At 41.1% G+C, this 22672-nt stretch overlaps 2 protein-coding genes and 1 long non-coding RNA gene across 3 annotated transcripts; 1 reads left to right on the top strand and 2 right to left on the bottom strand.

Annotated features, from left to right (window-relative positions):
- Positions 1-65: 65 nt before the first annotated feature.
- Positions 66-7669, bottom strand: renbp (renin binding protein). Its single transcript, XM_068597935.1, is given in 12 exon segments — positions 66-662; positions 1556-1643; positions 1902-2033; positions 2194-2369; positions 2525-2606; positions 2925-3152; positions 3917-4098; positions 5219-5294; positions 5371-5446; positions 5573-5679; positions 7520-7552; positions 7554-7669. Coding segments are annotated over 12 exon segments (1305 nt in total). The 5' UTR covers positions 7605-7669; the 3' UTR covers positions 66-588.
- Positions 7670-13241: 5572 nt separating this feature from the next.
- Positions 13242-18229, bottom strand: pex10 (peroxisomal biogenesis factor 10). Its single transcript, XM_068597769.1, has 6 exons — positions 17725-18229; positions 17135-17215; positions 16630-17045; positions 15920-16086; positions 14936-15071; positions 13242-13508 (listed from the first exon to the last, which is right to left on the bottom strand). Exons 1-6 carry the CDS (start codon positions 17834-17836, stop codon positions 13440-13442), a joined length of 981 nt encoding a protein of 326 aa, XP_068453870.1. The 5' UTR covers positions 17837-18229; the 3' UTR covers positions 13242-13439.
- On the top strand, positions 17613-19543 carry LOC137800534 (uncharacterized). The gene is made up of 4 exons (XR_011079610.1): positions 17613-18003; positions 18097-18187; positions 19132-19217; positions 19366-19543. It is a non-coding gene; the product is annotated as an uncharacterized lncRNA (long non-coding RNA).
- The last annotated feature ends 3129 nt before the right edge of the window (positions 19544-22672 follow it).

Genomic DNA, 22672 nt, shown 5'->3' with positions numbered 1-22672 from the left:
AACATCATAAACTGTCTAATGACAAATTAATTAATTGAATAAAAATGATTTGCATTGACCACATTTATTATGTCACATTATGATGTCTCAATACAATGTATGTATTAGCCTGTGAGCAGATTAGAAGCATGTGATTAGCACTAAGCTACGTCATCTTAAATCTTTCTCTAAAATACATTATGGTTCACTGGTATGTTAGAATAGACATGGGCAGGCTTGTAGCACAGTTGCTACATTAGCTGTATGGAACGGGAATGAATAGGGTGTAAAGACACAGGTCTTGAAAGCTGGCTCAGAACATCAGTCTGCATGTAGAAGGCACATTTTCCGATAGAACATTTGTTGTTTTAGTGTTTATGTTTTAGTATGTATGATGCAACCCGTAAATTAAACACAGAAAAACTCACAAAATTCATTACAGGAAAAAAAAAAGGTTAAAACAATAAACTCAATGGCGAGTACCAAGTCTGACCAAGAAACATATATGAAATTATTTAAAAATTAGCAAAATCTATTTTCTTGTTTATCATGGTTTCATCGAGCAAACAGACATTCAATCCCGTCATTACAACATCAAAGTCACAACGCTCAGTCCGTGTTCGCCAGAAGATCATCCAGCATACGCTCACACATGTACAGGCAGCGAGGCACATGGAAGAAGCCTGAGGAAAAGGAGAGAAACACGATTATCTAGCTGAACAGAGCAGAAAGCTGCCCCGGGCACCCGGGCCCTCATGTTCACTGTGTGGTAACTAGCTTCTCTGTTTGGTAATACCGTGTGTATCATGAAAGCACTGTCTAAACAGCAACGACAAAGGCCTTAAAGGGGAATTTAAGTGCCCCCTTCCCATCAGTCAGTGCGTTTACATGATGGTATTAATTTGAATCTTGCTTTAGTCGGACTATGCTCTCTTTCGGGGCTTGTCATATCCGATACAATAGGTGGCGCTGTTTTCATTACATTTAGTGGTGATACAGCCATCTCCGCTTGACCTCTTCTCTCTTCATAATAGAGAGAACCCCGCTGCCTTCGGTGGTTATCAGGGAGCTATCGGAGAGCAAACAGGGAGCTAGTATCAACGCTAGCTGGCTACAGCAGGGAGCTCGCGGGGACACCCACCGAAGGTAGTATCGGCTTGTAACCCCACTTTTACGTTTGTTTGTTTCTGCCGGCCGGCTCCCGGCAGTTACAACTTATTGTCTCTTTTGACTTCTGGGTCACGACCTGGGAGGGAGGGAGGGAGAGGCGGCGGGATCTTGAGCATGCGCAAAGGCGCATAGTCCAGTTCCTAATCCGATTCACCGTTTACATGCCGGGATGTCCGAATTATCAACCGAGTCGGATTGAGTTATCCAGGGGTGTTAATCAGATTGTAATCGGACCGCAATTATTCGAACAAAGGTGTTTACATGAACGGGATAATTCGATTTCAGTCCGATTAAGCCAGTAATTCGAATACATGTAACCACACTGAGTGTGTTTCCAGGTATATAGTCTTTTAGTGTCTCGAGAGGGAGCTGTGTGAAATCTCTTGAATGTTCATTTTGTTCTTACCTTTAAAGGGGCCTCCCTTAAAATCCAGGGTCACTTTCCCTTCTTGAGTCAAATAGCCAAACCACTCTCCGCTCTTAGCATCAGGAAACTGCACAGAATCAGGCACACAGTATGTATATGTAGGCATATGGCACACTGAAATATACATCTTAACAAAACCTTTAGCAAGCTTAAAAAAGGTTTTATGTCTATCGAGTTATCAGAAAAAAGCACATGTGATTTTCAATGTTACGTCATTTGCATAATATCTTTTCCGATGATGTTTTCATCATAAGCGGCTTACAATAAGAGCATTAAACAATGTGGATACAACCCAAACAAAAGCCTTGAACTTTAGTCAACTCACGTGGTTGAAGGTGTACTCGTAAACTTGGGAGAATCTCTCCAGCAGCTCTGGCTTCTTGGTTTGACTGAAGGCCATCAGGAAGGCGATGAGAGCCTCACAGTGGGGCCACCACAGCTTCATGTTCCACTCCAACTGGTCAAATATAAAAGCAGCAGCAGACATCCTCAATTCAAGCTTTTTCTTTATAAAACGCAGTATTCAGACAAATGCAAACACTGTCTTCAATCACAACATTTAACAGCGCTAGCTATCGAAAGCAAAACACCATCATGTGTGCGGATGATCGGTTCACCTGTGTGGGGCAGTGACCATCCACATCCAGGAAGTAGAAGAGGCCTCCGTGCTCTTTGTCCCAGCCATACTGATAAGGCAGCTCCACAAACTTGTTGATGGCGGTCATCTGGAGCTCCTTGTCCTGCTGCTCGGCGCTGACCTGAAGCAGGAACCAGCCCGCTTCCAGGGCATGGCCTGAGCCAGCATGGGTTGACATCCGGGGGGGAAGACCAGAGACGCATTGGAAAATGTCGAGTTCGGCAACAATGGACAGGACAAGCGCTCAACCCGTGCACTCACTGTGCTCGCTCTCGCCTGGCTGACTGGTCAGCAGATGGCGCAGTGTTTACCTGGGTTCTGAAGTCGGCCCTGGCAACCCGGCAGCTCCACTCCCTCCAGTGACACATTCTCGAGAATAGCTGTGCCGTCTCTCTGTGCCAAGTTACAAAAGGAGGTTAAAAAAAAAAGAAGAAATGTCATATTTAGTATATTAAAAAGGCAAGGTTGGTCATCTTGAAAAAACAGCGAGAGTACCCTTAATTTTAAAAGGGATTGAACAATAAACCCCAGTGTTGGCAACTTTTTCCCAGTAAAATAATGTATGAAAATTTGAGGGGGCAACCACACTTTCAGTTTTGGCGACCAAAAGCTGATCCCTACTTGCAAAAGTTAGTGTTGAGCCCTGAAATGCCCTTTATACCCCTTTATGGAGTCATTTTAATCACGAAGCATCATATTCTGTGTCCATACCTGAATGTGTTGTAGAATCTGCTGTACACACCAGCTGGCCAGCTCCCTGTACTTCTGAGCAGCCTCCTGACCCCGGCCTTCGGTCAGCTGTTGCACCAAACACAGCAGCATCATGGGAACCGCCATGCTGTTGGTGGGAACGTCTCCGGGAAGCTGTGGCCGGCCCAGGCCCGACGAGTCCACCTGAACCCAGTAGATCAACTGCGCCATCATCTGCTCAGCTTCACGCTAGCGACACAACAGAGCAGAGGCCATCTTATCAGAGCGGTGGTGGAAGGATGTGGCAATGTGTGGGCGGTTGTGGAAGGAGTAGCCGTGTTCAGGCACATTCACCTTCACTAAACCTCATGGAAGTTGAGTCACTGGGGTGAATCCACATAACACACAGCAGGTCAGCTCGCAAAGCAACAAATAAGCACCGGCCCTGTCAGGACAGGGCCTCTTTCAAACTAACTGGTGCTAATGCATATTTATATTATTGGAGCAAAGATTATTATATTGAAGGCTCAACAACAAAAAATATGTTTGAAAATTCAAACTATAGAATAACCACCAAGTATATGACATTTGCATTCATCAACGGTATATTTTACCTCCAGAAACAACAAGTATTGGAATTGAAGTTTTCTAGCTCTGATCATGTCTTCACTGTCACAACAGTGTCGAAATACATTTGGGACTATATTTTAAGAACGAGAGATGCAAAAAAAGAAAAGAAAAAGGGGAACTAGTTACACTGTAGCTTGATGAGCTTCCACGACTGTTTCTGTTAATGCACAATCAGCATAAAAGTGGGCTTGAAGCTAATCTAATGCATGTGGCGACTATAGTCACAACACAGAGCTAGAGCTTGAACAGCTGTGATTTGTGGAAGACTGGCTGTTCCTCCTGAGATATGGCCGGAGACATTTATTATTAAGAAATATTATCATGGACCAGGAGTTTCTGACCTATGTATGATGTGCAATGTAGTTTGGATTATTGCTTTGTACCTGCATGTCCTCGTCACCAGTGACCCTGCTCAGTTCATCCATAGCCATGATGTAGAAACACTCGCTGAATATAGTCCTCTGAATTTTAAGCGCTTTGCCATCTCGTGTTAAGCAGAAGGCACACTTCCACTGGCTGCTGCTGCCGCTGGGGACACGAGCAAACTTTCTGAGGAATTCTGCTCCTACGAAGCAAACAGAAGAATTTGACGTTAGCTTATGATTCAGAAAGGGGGTGGAAGGATGTGGGAATGTGTGGGTGGTTGTGGAAGAACCAGTCAAGTTCAGGCACATTCACCTTTACTAAACCTCATGGGAGTCACTGGTGAACTTTCTGCACCCACATAACGCACAGTAGGTTAGCTCGCAACGCAACAAATCCTTGTTTTCACATGTAAATACATCAAACTCGCTGGCTTCATCTGTCTGTTCAATTAAGCTGTCAATGTTCATGACGGCCTATTCAGACATGACATTTAAATTACATATCTTTATTTAGGTTCATACTGTGTTTTGGGTTTTAATTAGAACATATTTGCATGCTTTTATGTGGTTTATAGGCACTCCAGACACCGTATTTGCACAAACACTAAAATAGTGAGCTGTTCACGCAATGTCCCCTTTAACAGCTCTGTTTGTGCTTTGAGCAGTCAGTTAGAATTGTGATGATATGAAGAAAGATCAATGTTTGCTGTTCTTTCACAAGCTGCCTTCGTGATTGATTTCAAACAACAAAATATCAATGATCACCAACTGGGTTTAGACAGGGTTGTCCATTCCTTTTGTTCCCCTTAAAGATTACATTTTTGCAGCTCCAAGGTTTCCCTCCAACAGTGTCGACATGTTGAGCACTTTACCATGTCGTAATGATGATTAGGAGATGGTGCGGAGCAAACACAATCATGACTGTCATCAGTCATAAAAGAACACAGCGCTGGACCATCTGTGTGAAACTCTGAGGTCACGTTAAACTAAAGTTAATGTGTGGACACGCTGGAGAGATTAGAGATCTTGTTTAACTTGGGTAGCCCCAAGGAAGAGCTGGTAAATTGTGAAGAATGCCCTTCCAAGCCACTGCGTCCTGGTCCTTCAATAAGCGGGAAAAGATAACGAATGGATGGTTCATCCTGTGGCGAACATGAGTGTGAATAATACATGCAAACACCCGGCATTGCTATATATGGGAAATTAATGATTTATTATTTAGATCATAAATTAATAAATTAATACCAGTGATGCAACCAAAGACAGAACCCTCCAGTAGTGCTGACGCTAAGAGGTTTAGCTAGCTGTAATAAGCTTTACCGGCTTTTGCAGCTTCCAGGATTTCAGGCTTGTGGAAGCGCTCCATGGTTCGGTACAGGCGGCAATACATCCACACCTGTGAAAAGAATATATTCACCTTGCATCTGATGACCACATTTCAGACAGTTGTTCTACAGGACATCATGACTTACCTGTCTACCCTGCAGCCAGACATACTTCAGGTCATCATAAACCTTCCCATCCCTCCCGATACAAGTGAAGAAGCCTCTGAAACATACAGCAGAGGTCCGAGTTTATCAAAAGGACAAACACACACACACACACACATACACACACACACACACACGCACACACACACACACCCACACACACAATAATATTTAGGAACAGTACCCATGTGTCGTATCATGAGAATATTTGAGCCAGAAGTCCACTACGTCGTCCAGTTCTTTACGAATCTGCTCTCGCCAGCCTTCCATCTTCACCACAGACATGGTTTCCTTCAAACATGAACATCATTCAGTATAAAAAAAATGCATAATGTATGACCTTCCCTAGTTTACATTAATTATTAAGTATAGTTATATTATTTATAACAATACTTATCATTTTACCAAACATGGATTGAGATCCGCTTTGACGCTTAAGTCCTCTGCTTAATTTGGGACCACAAATAACTTGACTAAGTAGCTAAAATAAAGTATGTGGTTAACACAACCTTCAGAGATTTTTATGTTTTTGTTATACAACATAAAATACGTCAGTAAACACCCTTTTGGTGAATTCTGATGCGTTGAAGTTTCTTTAATAAGGGGGTCGCTAACAAGTGGTTGAGTAAACTAATAAACGTACAAAGTCATGTGACCTTGTTGTATTTCCTTTATAGCCTAGTGTTAGCGTTTTACTACTGCTAATTGTATTTAAGATTCACAAAACAACAACATTAATTGCAGAAATTAGAATATTCTCTAACTATTACCCCATACACACTCGCCGTAATATGTTTTATTTTATATTTTACCTACAATGGCCCTAACATAGCATAAGCATTTAACGATGCTAACTTCAGAGTTGGCCTCATAGACTGTAAGTGGACGTAGTCATCGTGACGTCACCTATTGGTTTGTCGACCGCCGTTATGAAGCCTCAAGTCCGGCATTTTTTTTTTTTTGCAACCAATAAACGAAGTTAACATATTTGGAATGAAAAGAGTGAGACGCGTTATGTGGTTCTGGTGGCGGCAGCGACATGTCAATCACAGTAAGTTCGCCCTAAATCAAACTTTGCTTTATGGTCTGTTTCAATCAAACATTTATTCGAGACTCAATGTCCAGATAATACGAAATACATTAAATACAATGACATACATACAGAAGCACAGTTAAAATATATACGCGTATCAATGCTTTATAAAGCATGTTTGACTCTAATGACTATCATTTACTAAATTAACATCATGCTGTATTGAAGGAGACATGAAACTAGAGATTGAGACACCAACTCACGTTTACAATGTTTTCTGATGGAATAAATCAATAGAGAAGTAGAGTCATTTTCTATTGACTTAAAGTTATATACAACCAGAGGAGTCGGCCCCCGGTGGACAGTAGAGCAAATGCAGATTGTAAGACACTTCCAGGATCGGCTTCAGAATCAGAGGTTGTTGTGTAGCACACTATATGAATCTCAATTGGCTCATCTTTGTGCGCGCGCCATCGGCTTATGCGTAGTACTGATTTAACCCTGTGGGCTGAGTGAGTGAGAGACTACGAGAAATAAACACTACCCGCCTCCAGTGTCACCATAAAGTAACAGAAGCCTACAGTCCTGATGCGTTCAAGTGTCCCGTCTGACAAAACGCTGAAAGAGACACCCACTGTACTGAAGCGAAGGAAACGCATCGTAAACATTAAAGCGTGTTAACACTTTCTAGTGAAGCCACGAAATTTAAAAAGCACAAACCTGAAAATGAGCAAAATAATGTCCCCTCTAACGTCAAACGTAAAGTGATGTAAACGCTCTGTTTGACGTTAACGGGGACACTAGTTTGCTAATTTTCAAATATATTTGAAGAAACCGAACATTTGTAATTGTATTACGTCTAGCTTGGAATCTAGAGCCAACATCAAGCTAACTGTATTTGTCGACACTATTATCCGACCAAAAACTTATTCTCGCAAAAAAAAAAAGAGAGAAAGAGAGAGAGAGCGAGAGAGAGAAAGATAGATAAACTAGTTCCTCTGCTCTCAGCACACACGTTGCAGCACCCTCCGTGTTTCTCCTGCAACGTGTGCAGTGCTCTGCGGCAGCAGCTGAAGCTCCGCGGGCTCACGTTCTTACCTTCGGGTCCAGGTGCAGACAGACAGTGACGAGCCAGACCGTCCCGCAGCGGCGCAGCTCTCGCTCCAGACGAGCCGTCGGTCATATGACCGGGAAGCAGCGCTGCTGAGGCGGCGGCTCTGGAGGAGGAAGTGGAAGTAGAAGTGGATCGCGGCGCAGTTTCAGCAGCTCCCACTCAAAGAAATGTCACTGTGCTATCGTAAAGGGGGGCTGGAATGTGCACGCGTGGCATAAAAAGTAGATTACGGTATTGTTCTCACGCGCGCGCAGGGACAGAGGTTATTGTGCAATAACGTTGGAAATGAATGAAAACATATACACTGTTCTTCTTCTTATCCCTCTTTAAATGACAGACAAGAGGAGGACATTATATAATAATAATAAGACGTCCCACATCACCAAATGACTTCAAGAAAGTACTTTGCCATTCTGTGCTGTTCATACATGCTGTGGGTGATGGACGGAGACACTTCTGTTGTCACTTCCTATAGGATTTGTTCACAAACCAGCAGATGGCAGTATGGGGCCGTCCACTGCACCAGCATCAGAGTTACCTTTTGCCTGTCATTTGTTCATTTTAAAGGGAGATTGCACACAACAGGGAGATATATAAAACATTTCCACAAATGTTTTTTTTTTCCCATTCCCTTTGTGTCAGTGAAACGACACCTTTTGTCCCAGGCGGAAAACCTCCGGTCTGAAAAATAAAGCCAACGCAAAAATTGTCTTAAACTTGCATTCTTTCTAATTATCAGCAAGGGCGACTCCTCTGAATGAAAAGAGTGTAAATGTTCATAAAACAGGATATGCTTTAGGGCCGGGCTACCTTGTGATTGGTCTCTTCCACTGCATTGTCCGATTTGGGCGTTGTCGTTGTTTTTTGTCTTACAACTTTAATTGTAAGTTCATGAAAGCTAATTGTAAAATTTTGATTCTTGGTTCAGCGCTCGGTTATAAACTGATTGTAAACTGGTTGTTCCAAGACCCAACACTTATCTGTAAAACATTCAAATGTTCTGGTTTTCATCGTTCACAACCAAATTGTCCTTGTTTTAAAATGATAAGAATAGTATTATGCTTGTTGTCACAGCTAACATATACATTGATCATGTTCCGTGACACTAAATACCTTGTGTTTAGGTTTATATCCGACCGTCACTAATTATATTACACCAAATGCAAGCTTCGTGCTTTGTGTTCACCATTGTTATACAGTTTTTAAGGTTTGGGTTTTGGTAAATTTTGGCAGACCAAAAATCTTTTTTCGTCTGAGGCGCTGTCCATGGTGCTGGAAGGTGGTCTCGGTATATGAGCTAAATGCTGAAAAACTTGTCCCCTATCCTGATGGCAGCCGTATGAAGGCACATCTGCATGTCGGTGCAGTACATTTAAGGGTCACAATATATTCAGCTCCACCCTCTCGTGTTATTCATGGTTGCGTAAAAAACAAGATGGCGGTGGCCAAACTCAAGAGTTCATTCTGAACTCAAGGCCTCAAACCGAAGTCTACAAGGTGTTATCACGGTGACGACATCCTCTTCCTAGTCTATGATGCTTGTGCCCAGACAGCAGACAGACACAGAGACTAATTTCATCAGATTTCATTAATATCCTGGGAAGCTCAGAAAGTTTGAACAAACAGCAACCTAAATGTGGTTGCCAAATGATTGATGAGTCATCAATTAAAAAGGCAAAACTAGCCTGTGTGACTACGATTCAGGTCCCAAATCCTTTAATGTGGCAGTCAGACCCTGTGAGAGTCAGAAGCAGGTTGAGTTGCCTTTAATCTGATAATCATTTATTGGAAGACATATATACATACCATACTTAATTTTAAAGAAGGTTGGAACATTGTGTGTTTACAGAATCACCCTGTAAACAACAGGACAATATATTTCAGTTAGCATGTGCACTGCATTGCAGCAACTTGAGATATTGTATTGCAATCGAATCCATCAATTTTATTACAACTAATCAAACAAAGTATTCTAACATATGTTCTAAGACCAGAAAAAGTAAACATACAAGTAAGGAATCAGTCCTCTTAGTCGTCTATACGGAAAAGAAATACAATTGTTTTTGTGAATATAAACTATCATTACGCAGCAACATCACATTGTAGTTCATTCTGAAGTCCAACAGAGGGCGCTCAATCCCCATAAATGGCCACCAACTAATTAATAAATGGAGCGAATATCCACAATTTCTTTTTTTGGTTTTCTTTCTTTGACATTAGATATGTGGAGAACTACAACTAAATTACATGTCTGTAATTACACGAAGAACAAGCCAAAGAAGATATATTTTCATATAAATATACACATGTTCTTACAGTAATACTCCACCATTTAAATGACGATTATTGAGCTGTCGTGCAATGTCCATTCACCATTATTATATCATCAATTACTTACTGCATGCTACCCAGAATTCTTGAAGAAAATGTTGTTTTTGAATGGTGAACAGACAAATACAAAGTGGATCCTTGCTAAGTTAAAAATAATATGTCACGACAGCAGCACTGTTTTAAAGATCTGTCCACTCAACTTGTGCAGAATAATCAAAGTCTTGTTGGTCCAGTCGCATGCTCCTTACTACCCAAAATCATACAATTTAAAACACTTGATGCAGAAACACATGTGTTCATCAAGGAGTAATTGATACACAAATGGTCAATTCTGCGGCTGAACTATTCCTTTAATGCACTAAAAAATGTAATAGTGTTCTAGACTTACATTACATGAGTTGACTTTACTCGGCAAGTAGTTACGGGATGACAACTCCTCCCCCTGAGCTAGTCAGGTCACCTGAAAACTAATTTAATTGTCACATAATGAAAGTTGACAAACAGATTTTTGGTCGCAGGGCGAGCACCGGGAAAGTCAGAGTTACAAGCGAACACTGCATGACCGAGCTTTCTGCAAAAGCGACATCAAACAAGGTTGTGTTGAAACGTGCAGTGCATGTTTAGAGACATATTTACAATTTGTAAAGCCAACAACTGTTTCCCTGGAGAACTGTGTTGAAGGTTTGCAAGAGGCTGCAGCAACAGTAAGGTAACGTGTACCCATGCAGTTTGGCATGTCATTTTATAAATGTACAATAATTAGTGGTACAAATTGTTTATCTGTCACAAACTGTTTTGCACTGTTATTAAGTAAGTAAGGTTAACTAATCAGATTTAACGGCATGGAGGCTGTGGTCTTAAGGAGGGTCCGCAGACACTTACTGACCAGAAGTTAGATCTGCCACTTTTAAAAAAGGAAGCAAGAATGCATTCCAAATGGATGCTCAAATACAGAAACAAAAGCACATCAAAAGTACAGTTGCAACTCTGCAAATATTGACTTTTCCTACATAGGAAGACCTACAAGACCTCTTAAAGTCAAGCGTTTCTGAGTACAAAGCAGCCATCAGAGCAGAAAATCTGGACCACATAATGGTCAGGCATTATATTACACAGAGGCCAAAACATGCACAGCATCTTCTCCGTGTTTTCATTAGACGTTACACCCCATGTGGATATGGTCTGTTATTCACCTGTGTTGAAGTACGACATTGCTTTGATCACTTTTAAGATAAATAATTGACTATTGAATTCACTTCATTGAAAGAAGTGGTTTGACGTCATGTCACATTTTTTATTTTCACTGATAAACATAATCCACTAGATGCTGGAGCAGCTGCACTGCTTGGCCCCCGTGAACTTAGAACGACCGCCATCATCCTCGCTGATCATCCTGGTACAATTTCCTAGCAGATAAAAGCAGGAAAGAACTCACAAGTGTCATCGATACATGCATTCAAACTCACCGGCACCCCTCACACCCAACTGTCAGTCCTTTCATAACCGAGGACCCTTCACCAATAATATGTCCAGCCTCTCCCATCACGTTGCTGTTTCAGAGCACGTCTGACCAAAAAGAGAACCAACAAAAAATTATTTAATTCCCACTGAAATATCCATTTTCAACAAAGCCAAGCACTGTCACTGCTGTTAATGCAGCTTTGTTAATGGCACTGCTATTTATTTATGGGGTTGTTTGTGTGCTAATGTCATTTTTATGAGTCTTTCACGGGCGTATGATTTTGATGTTGTTTGTGAGCCCCAAAACTAAGGCAATTTTATATCATTATGTGGCAGACAATAGTTTTTTTTAAATCTTGAATCCTACCACAAAACTCATAGCTTGTAGTGAATCAGCCTGCCTTCTCTTCATGTCCACTTAGTGGAGATCGTTCTGCAGCCAACAACATTCACAGTTGTTAATCATGGAGAGGAGAGTTTTAATATTTTCAAATGAGAAAGAGGGAGAGAGAGAGAGAGAGAGAAAGAGAGAGAGAGAGAGAGAGAGAGAGAGAGAGAGAGAGAGACGCAGACATCTATCATCGCAGTGTTTTCTAATAGACATGATTGAGCTCGGGGATCAGCGCTAGCCTGGCAGCATCTGCTTCCACTGCCAGTCATGCTCTCTGTGGAGGAGGAAACCAGATTATCCAAAATGACAGCAGTGCAAGTGAACTGGCTGCTTGTCAACAGGACAGACAAATTGCCACCTGAGTGTGTTGGGATTGACTGTTTGAATGTAAACACTTTTGAGTGCTGGCAGGTGGTCTGGGCCCCGAGACGGCTCCAGAAAATCATTAATGTTTTGAGTTTAGCTGCTAACGCTCCTTTAAGGAGCATCTGCTTGGTTTCAGCAGGGTGTGCTGACTGCATGCTTCTTAGCCTTCTATTCTTTACACACAGTCTTGTGTTCTGCATTAAAGCAGTTTATCTGCAGTTGTTGGCGATACATCATGTTTTGCTTAATGGCACCGCAGCGTTGCCTCTGACATTTTTAGTTTTAGTTTGTGTTTATTGCTGCAGCCCTAATGGCATTCGACAGAATACATTCATCTACATTGGAAAAGTCGGACGTCCGGCAGCAAGAAATAAGATGCATGAAGTAAGACTTCAGGCGACCCCAGCAGCGGGAGGTTGGTGACTGTTGAGCTCACGATCTCACAGAGACTTGCATCCATCTTTCATCCAGGATCAAGCTGCATCATTTTTAATTGGACGAATAGACTACATAGTTGTGTTGTGATATTCTGAAATACCAGTATTAAAATAGTACTCGTAAAAAAAAAAATGTAACTCTAAAACTTTTGATGTTTTTCCTCCTCTCATTTAAGGCCTATGGATGGATAGGCTTAGGGCGGTTAATGCAGAGGTCCAAGTTTATGTATGTACCTTTATATACGGGACAATTGGAACATGTATCTCGCTGCTAGGATTAAAGACTTAATAACCAGGATGTAATAACCAGGTTGCAACACGTCTGCTCACCTACAATTCATTCCATACAAAAACCTAGTTTCAGAGCCTTGCCAAGTTTAAGATTTATTCATAGTTGGCTTGCGAGACAGAGCAACACGGCATAAAAGACAGCAGCCTATTGTGTGGTTGTTTAGTTTTAAAGCCAATGAGAATAAACCCTGCCATTTTCTTGACATCACCATGTATATCACCAGAGAGCAAGCATCAACAAACATCTGGTAAAAAATTTAAGTATAGCACCAACTCTTACTTCACTCTTTGTTTAAACAGCAGTTATGTACATTTTATATACTTTAGAATGACAAATTATTTAGGGCGACTACACCTAATAATCCTTTTCATATTAAAGTATTCAAACAACCATAATCACAAATAAAACAAACAGTTATTTGTACTTTTTCCAAGTTTTATTAGCCTCCGTTTATGTTTTAATTTAATTAAAAGGGATATTTACAAGATTCGACTGATACAATCAAACATTTTAATGAACATGGCCTGAAGACCATTTGGGAGAATGAAGGTTAAAGGCACTGCGACATCTCTTCTCAGAACTCTGGTTGACCCCTGGTCTCCGCAGGCCCCTGAGGCTCAGAGGCTCTAGCTGTAGTTCCTCAGGTACACCAGTCTGTGCGGCTGAAACTTCTCCCGACACAAGGGGCACTCTGCCTGAGGGACGTCCAACACAAACCACACACATTCATCGTCAATGGAACATTCAATCGAATCATAATTGTGATTATATCATATACCAAGATATTGTGACACAATGACAACAAGCCCATACCGACTCAAACTTCTCTGAAAATCTGTCATGAATATTTTGGGGAAATAAGATTTAAGATTGTAATGTATCATCTTGGTCCAATTACTCTGTATTTGCGCGCATGCATGTGAGCAACTCGAAATATGTATTTATTCTCTATAATTTTTCATAAAACAATGTATATTATTCCAACCTAGGCAAATGGCACAGCTGCAGGGAGACATATTCTGTCAAAGTAAGAGCAGAAAGTATCAGCATACTGGATTACAGTTCCCAAAAGAGACGAGTGAGGCCTCAATCAATCGATACCGGAGATATGAAATGTGGACGACGTGTATCTGATTGTTTGTCAAAATACCGGAGGCCGTCGTGGAGCACTACTCGTTTGATAAGCTAAAATCACTGATACGCATCATATGCACATAAGCACATGTTTTACAGGCAGATTCTCCTGAAATCTTGATCCGCCATGTCACTGCTTCTTTTCATGGCTGAACACACACAGCAGAGAGCTCATTAACAGGAAAACAGACAAGTTTTAATTTACAAGTTATGGAATTAATGTTAATCTGCGACATCTGAGATAATCTACTGCTGCTGATGAAATGTGATCCTTCTCAAAGTAATGTGTTTTATTGGTGTCAATCTGACACTTTCAGTATTCCAGCTGTAATGAAATATGTCGGCGTGCTTTTCAAAGGCTGTTGCATCTAGAGATATGACAATATTGGGTTATGCATCGCTCATGATTAAAGAAAAAGGTTGATTGTGGTGAATTTCTAATATCATTATCAAGAATGATGATGAATATCTTCACCGGAGTGACATGAAAAAACTGTTTAGCTTGTTATTATGGAGAAAAATAAGAGCCAAATTAAAAATATGCAGGCATTATCATGAATAAAAATACTATTTTTTAAATTTATTCAGCCTCCCTTTCTGTGAGGGAACATTAGGAGTTACAAAAAAAGATTTGTGTCCTTTCTGTGATGGAATTATAATATTTGTAAGCTGAAGTGATTCAGGTATGTTTTAATGCCATTTTTACATACATTATATTTATTTTCTTTTATCAGGAGCATTTATTTTGGCTAAGATAATGGACATGAAATATTCACCTCGTCCCAAACCTAGTTTGATCCTTGTCTTATTATGCAATGTACTGAGTGTACAGAGCGTCATCATCTACTGAATGTCAATCACCCATCACCAACAATAAGAAACAGAAAACTCTTGGAAGTTCTGCCTCAAAACAGCATCCCTTTCAAATAGGACACAAAAACATTCCCGCAAGTAGCAACATGACAAAAGGTCATGCTGTGAGCCTGACCTTGGTGTTGCACCACTCTGTGATGCACTCCCAGCAGAAGAGGTGTCCACAGGGAGTGGAGGTGGAGTGTCTCCTCTCCTCCAGACAGAGGATGCAGCTGGCAGCTCGAGGGCCGGCTCTCTGTGTGCGCTGAGGGCTGGAGACAGACGGGTCACAAAGTTCAGCACTGAAGCTCACGTCATGCGTTTTCTTTTTACTGATACACAAAACTTTCATGACCAAAGTCCAGCAGTGGCTAGGTCTTTAGAGATGGTTGATGTGGTACAATTGTCATCTGCCCTTTGTTTACAGCTCACTCAGTAAGGGGGTTGAGGCCCGAAAGAAAATTATCCGACCATAAATAAGGTATGAGGAATCCGGTTCCACTCTGCTTCTGATGTTGTTTGGCAAACATTCCACCCGGTTTCTCAGAGACAATAAAATGGCTGCATTGGTGTTGAAAACATGTGCAGCAACTTTTTTTTTTCTTCCACACATAAAATGTCTCAGGAATCAATAAGGGAATCGATAAAGAATCGGTTTGATTAGCAGAATTGATACTGGCATTGGTGTCAGTGAAATATTATGGATTCACATCATGAACAGTAATAATTTTTATTCAGCCTGTGATGCAGTAAACAAAAATGAATAAAGACTTCTGTGGATATTTCAGGTTCCATGACAAGAATGTATTTTTCCCTTCCATTAATATTTTTTTGTGAATAAACGTCTACATGTAAGGTTTATGTACAGGTATGCTTTAAGTATGTATCCATGTAAATATCCAAATATACATTTATTTTGTGTGTGTGTGTATGTACATGGATGTGTAGATGTATATATGTTTAAATAAGTACTTGCTACTAGCTTAACTATTACTAATAGAGTTACTGCTTTTTTTTAGGTTGTATGAGAACCAAAAAAAACAACAGAATATTAAGCTTGAAATATCGAACTGTTAACTCTAAAACTCTGACGTGGCATTAAGACCAGATGCTCTGGTACCTGAGGTTCCTGTAGAGCTTCCACTCCTGCCGGGCTCTCTGCTTCTGTCTGAAGCTGTTGAGCTGCAGACATACAGTGATGAGCAGCTGGAGGAGGGACAACGCCCCCAGCAGCCTGTAGCTGGTCCTGACGGTCCCGTCATCGCTGCCGAGCCCCATCACACGCAGCTAAACACGCAGAGGATAAAGGAGATTTACACACATTTTGGAAGAACATTCGACTGTTAGTTTTTGCTCGGTGAAACTAAAATAACTGGCAATTCAGTGTATTTTGATATTGCACAAAAACCTAGAGTGTGCAGCAAACTGTCTTCAGGACAGAGTTGTTCATTACTGTGTATCTAATACAGACAGCTTGTGTGCTCAACTAGTGATAAACTCACAAACTATCTTCTAACATGGGGAGGAAATATGTGACAAAATGTTGAAAAGCTTGAAAATAACCAACAGGATGTATTTAGTTGAGACAGACAAAACGTTTACACATGTAACACATTAATAATCTGCAAGTTTACTGTGTGAAATTGATAGGAATGAGTTTGTCATTTATATTTCGACATGATTATATATATGCACCATGTGCAAGTTCTGGATGAATGCAAACAAGTCCCTGTGATCAAGTGAAGGTTGAACATTGTGATAGTCATTAAGGATTAAATGGGCACTCATACGTAGGCGTAGTATGTCCAAAAAACAAAAACTATCTCGTACATAGCTGATACCAGCCGCCCTCTTGGACAGGTGATAGAATGAGCCATTGATGTAGAACAGAGCAGCGTGGAGTCGGTGTATAAGGGTCAGACTCTGGTGGAGGACGAACACGGCCGGCACGCACGCTCTCCTCTGGGGCTCCGACAGCAGCCCCACTGCCTTCTGCATCCACCTCCTCAGCCACGACTCCAGGCTCCACCATAGCCCGGATGCTGCCTGTCGCCGTCCGACACTGCTGTGCCTCTCCTGTCCGCATTCCAACTCGTTCTCCAGGCACACCAGGACCTTGTCCACCAGGTAAGGGGCGTAGGCGCGGCAGAGGACAAAGAGGCCCCGTCTGGCCGGGGAGGGGACCCGGCGCTTAGTGGGGTCCACCTGGACGATGTTGACGTACTCCTCGCCCAGTGTCTGGTAACCTACACGTAATAAGGATTTCTTCATGAGACAGCTCATGAAACGCACATGAAGCAAAGTTATGTGTCATGTTGGTTTGGTCGGCAGCTACCTGAGAATGTCGTCAAACCATAGTATGCGAGGTCTGACAGCAGCTCTATCTCTCTCCTCCAGTCCAGCCATCTTTTGGATCCTACAGAAAGACACTTTAACATTGATCATCTTTTGCTCAAAACAAGTCCCATTGGTTAGTAAACTGAACAAACCCATATGAGAAAAAAGTAGTGCAGACTGAGCAGACAACATTGGGGTTTGGGGCTCACAAAGATCAACGCATGCGCAGAAGTACTCAACGACGTTCACTATGCCAAATGCGTTTAGATTTATGAGGTCAGTTACCAGTGAATCAATTCATGGCCGTATTAGGAGATTGTACTCCACAACTTTGCATTTACACGAAGATACCAGTGTTCCCAACATGTTGGGACATTATTTCTTTAGTTTAAAGTCCACTGACACACTACGTGGACAGCGGGAGCCACGTTAACGTCACTGACCGGTGTATTAAATGTCCGTCAAATAGATAAATAGAGCGCACCTCGTTAGCTATGAAGCTAACGTGACATGTTAAAGTGAAGGAAGCTCGCTGACCAGAAGACGAATGCGAAAGTTTCCCACCGTGTACGATTTAAACCAACTCACCTGCAAGTGTTTGAAAGGCTTCGTTGGCGTTGTTTCTCAGGAAAGTTTGATAATATTCGTCCTTCTGACTGGACCGTATCAACTGGGACTGGTTTGCGGGAGCGAGCGGCATCGTAATTTAAGATTACGTTTGTTTGTAATTCGGCAGATGCTGAACGCTGCTGTCAAACGTGCAAGATGCCACTCGGCTGCGAAAAGCCCACCGCAAGAGAAGCGGCACGCCGACCGTAACACGCCAACTGTCTCGTGGTGCGACTCTCAGTCCTGATACCGTGCATGGTCAGAATATGTACTAATATTGCTTAGTTATGATGATTAGAGTTCCATGCAGATACTTCCAAAATATTTCATGTTGATTCCGGAAACAAATAGGAAGTTGGTGCCTCTGAACGAGTGATAATGAAGTGACAGCGTCACCTACTGGCCGGAGGAGGCATTACGCGTTCACTCTGAACTAGACGTGGTGAGATGAATGAGTATATGAATGAGTATATGAATGAGTATGAATGAGTGTGTGTGTATATATATATATATATATATATATATATATATATATATATATATATATATATATATATATATATATATATATATATATATATATTATAACATCTGCTTGTTTATGTGGTCCTCAGAGCCATGTTGCTTGTTTTTATTGTGATTCTAATCGGGCTGCCTCCTCTTTAGTCGCTTAGTTGACCAATCAATCATTTTTGTCAACAATGATTTATGTTAAAAAAAAAGTGTTATTCGACTAAAAACACAACCCTATTATATAGATTTAATTTTCATTTACCAATGTGGGTTTCTTTTGAGATCACAAAACAGGCCTTTGTGTGAAACATATACTATATATGAATGTTTTCTGTTAAGAATAATGCAATTTAGCCACAAGTAACAAGAAAACTCGTCAGGCTCATAGGCAGGATTTTAAAGATGCTCAAGGTTCTTTGATCTCACGGTTCTGTGCTCTGACCTCAGGTTTCTCTGATCACGGGGTTCAATGCTCTGACCTCAAGGTTCTATGCTTTGATGTCAGAGTTCTATGCTCTAACCGTAGGGTTCTCTGACCTCAGGGTTCTGTGTTTAGAAATATGTATATGAAACAGTTTTTAAGCAAAATAAAAGTATCAAAACTATTTTCCATATTTCATTCTTTAGGTTACCCATTCAATCATACAATGTGCACATTTTATGTCACAGCACAAAGGTTTCTGATTAAATGGTGAATACCCTAACTCATCATCACCAAAATCCATACAGGCTGTGTCAATATCATCTAATCATCTTAATGATGCTGCTGCTATAAACACAGTCTTTATATGAGCCACTGTGCATGTTGCTACAAGGCGCTCTTGAACCTGTGTAAGTAGGTCGGGTGCACTCATTCATTCATTCACTTCACAGCTCAGGCAGCTCTGCTGTGATCTGCCCGGAAAGTTGCGAAACCAGTTTTCTTTGTCTCTGCAGTGCATGCTCCCAGAGCCAGCCAGGTACTATAACCGCTAGGGAGAACATCCCATTATAAGCCCACTCCTACCCTTTTACAGTGACAACCCTATCAACAGTCTGTCTCACCAGGAAGTTGAACTTTGCTCCCAGTGAGGAGGAGGAGCTGAGCTTTTCCTTTTTCCTCTTCAGTTGGGAGCTACTTGTAACCTGTTGGAGATGGGAGGTGGACCGAGTGGGGAGCACTCTGCCGCTTGGACTAAACCACTACAAAGCACACAGGGAGTCTGGGATTTCGACAGGTAAGACACAAATGTGACCGGCTGCTTGCACCGTGTAACTCGACGCCAAACTGTATTTGTCATGTGATCTGGTTTCAAGGCATCGGCCCAGACAGGACTGGATTTGGAAGGCTGTGAACAACGTTGCTGCTTGTACTTGTGGTTAACATTTTACAAGCTGGTCCCGGCGTGGTGCTAAAAGGTCTTTAGAACATCCCCTGAATGAAGTTGATTGTGTTTGGGCCATGCACCGGTCAGGTCAGGTGAAGGTTCTCTCTATGTGTGTTCCACGTTGGATGAATCAGGTGCATTATGTTCACCGTATCGGAGCAGAACAGATTAGATTCTCAGAGGGCCAACAGAAGTCAGTTGGAGTGATGATAACAGATCAACTTCAGTTTGCTTGTGCAGAGTTACAACTACTGAGGTGCCGTATCGTTCCAGTCTTATTAGGAGAGCTTTCGCCAAATGCATCCATCAAACGCTGGTATTTTATACCCAACTTGACAGTTTTTGTGCAAGTAATTAATCTAAATCGTTTTCATTGAGTGTTTCTCTAAAATGTGTGTTGACATTTGTGTTTCACATTGAGAAATGTTTCAATCTTTCCCCTGGCCTTTAGGCTATAGTAAACATGTATTCATACTGTGATCAGTTGTTTATTTGGATGATGTGAAACATAATTGTGCATCGCCCAAGCACATAGGGAACTCCAGTCAGGGAACAGGAGTTGGGGAGCATGAAAGAAACAACATAAAATAATAATAATGGTCACAAGGACTATGAATAAATCAATACGAAATGCATGAAGGAAAAATCCAAATAAAACAAGCCAAAAAAAAGGTCCAGACATAAAAACAATAAAAAGTCCATTTAAATGCACAAAAAGACCAAACAATCCAAACACAGAACACATTTAAATATGAGTAAAAACACACAATCATAAACAAAGAAATATAGACTATAATCTAGACACCAACATGTATTATAATACACTAGTTTGGGCCCTAAAAGAGAAATGCAATCATTCAAACTTTATTATTGAGACCATATTGGTGCATTTGGGCTCCAAATATGAAGGATAGCCTTTCTTCTTTTGGGCCCTCTCCAGTCATCACTGGTTAGGCTGAAGAGACTTAAACCGTGATTGGTCGGTCCATAGTTTGTTCAGCTGATATAATAAATGCAAAGCTGTTCATTCCAGCATCTACGCTGCATTATTGTGAAACCACGTACTAAACTAAATAGCATATGCTCATCTGTGTATTACCCACAGGCCAAATATCAGTATAATTGGTTGCTGCTTGTATTATGGTAATCAGAATTGAACCTGTGTTAGTGAAGCTAAATGGAGTGCACACGTACAAAATAACAACAGAGGTACAGAAACTGTTGTTGAGCTTGCGTGGGTGTCAGGAAGTTTGTAAAGACACATCCTTAGAGGACCCCGGAGACACACACACACACACACACACACACACACACACACACACACACACACACACACACACACACACTTACACATACACATACACACGGCAGATGAACTGAAGCAACACCTGCTGAGGAGACACAAAGCAAGTTATTTCCATAATTACCTAAGGCAACATCTGTTTCAGCTGTGGTATCAAACACATGTCAAGTCTGGGATTCACAATGAACAATACACACACACACACACACACACACACACACACACACACGCACACACACAATTCCTTTTGCAAACACAAAGCGCTGCTTGTCTTCGATGCCTTACGGGCTTGTGGACCTTGAGGGACTCCACAGGAGGTTCCATGAAGGCCTGCGGTTCCTCAGGGGTCTTTGACAGTATCCTTGACCTTATCTCGGTTGTCTAATGGACCTTTTTTCAAAGCTGATATTTTGACTTGTGGTAGTGGGTAAAAATCATACCAACATCAATGACTCAGTTCCATTAAAGCTAGGGTAGGTTCTACATATTTAAAAGCCTTTGTTGTTGTATTTGTTGAGATAATTATTACATCCAGACCGCAACAAATAAATTATAAGTAAAGATACGCCAAATTATTTAATTTGGTCCATGCACTTATTGTCCGTCACTTATAGACTTATAGAGACGTTTTTCTACGTCTGTTATGATAACTTTTGGGTAGTGGAATTGATATACAGTTTATTGTTGGTCCAACTTCTGCTGAAATGTGCCGACATTCAGCAAGGTGTGTCGACTCAAAGAATATGGTCAACCGCATTTGTTTTTCTGTTTCTGTTTACCTTTTAACTTTCACAACAAAAGATAGAAAGTTTTAGTTGTGATGAATTGAGAAATCCTGTCGCAAGGTTTTGTAATCCCCTGAACGAAAAACTATATAAATAAATGTAAAACATGTATGCTTGGTAAATACAATTGTTGACAATTATTTAAATTTAAAAAGTTCAAAACATTAAATTGTATAATCTCCTTACCTACGTGCTTGATCGATTGCAGAACAGCATTTGAAAGCTTCAGATCGAAGGCAAAGAACCAACTATACAACTTTGCCAGGGTTTCGGTTTCTCTTTCATTGAGTCTTCACACGTCTACATCCGTCACTTTCCGTGTGCATAACTCAGAGAGACGCTATCAAAGTGTCCACAGCTATCAACATTTGTGATTCATCCTCCCTTCTTCATGACAACAGGAGTAATTGCGTGGAGTGTGAATAAAGGCACATGAGGGGAAGTCTACAGAATGGGAAAGACACACATGTCCTCAGAATAAAAAACAAACACCCAAATGATGTTTTATGAGGCTAAAGGTGAAACAAACAGGTTTATGGTGGCGCACACTCACAGTGACTGTATGAATACACTGTCAAAAACCGGCCCACATCAGAAAATACACCAGAGGCTAAAAGGAGAAAGTCTTTTAAACCCTTCTTGATAATCAATATACCCATTCATGCATTATAAATGCAATCTGTTGTTTTTTTTATAACCTACAGTTTACGGATTCTTTTCTAAAATTAATTGACTTTTTCTTACTTTTTCTTTTTTTTCTGTCTCGTTGCAAGTTCCGCAACTTTATGTTAGTGTTTATTATCTCACTGGAGGGACTCATCATCTCTAGCTACTTATTGGAGAGATTTGAAGGTTTAAAGACATCCTTGCATTTTTCTTCCTTTCTAAATGTTGGTGTTTCAATACGTTCCGTCCTCCGTCATCCCAGAGCCACTTGGCAAACCTTTATAAATTGCTAA

Source organism: Clinocottus analis, unplaced genomic scaffold (genome assembly GCF_023055335.1).
Source record: "Clinocottus analis isolate CAN_PGR_092001 unplaced genomic scaffold, fCliAna1.0.p SCAF_4, whole genome shotgun sequence".
NCBI lineage: Eukaryota > Metazoa > Chordata > Actinopteri > Perciformes > Cottidae > Clinocottus > Clinocottus analis.
The sequence above is the reverse complement of the archived record's forward strand: the minus strand, read 5'-3'. Positions and strand labels throughout refer to the sequence as shown.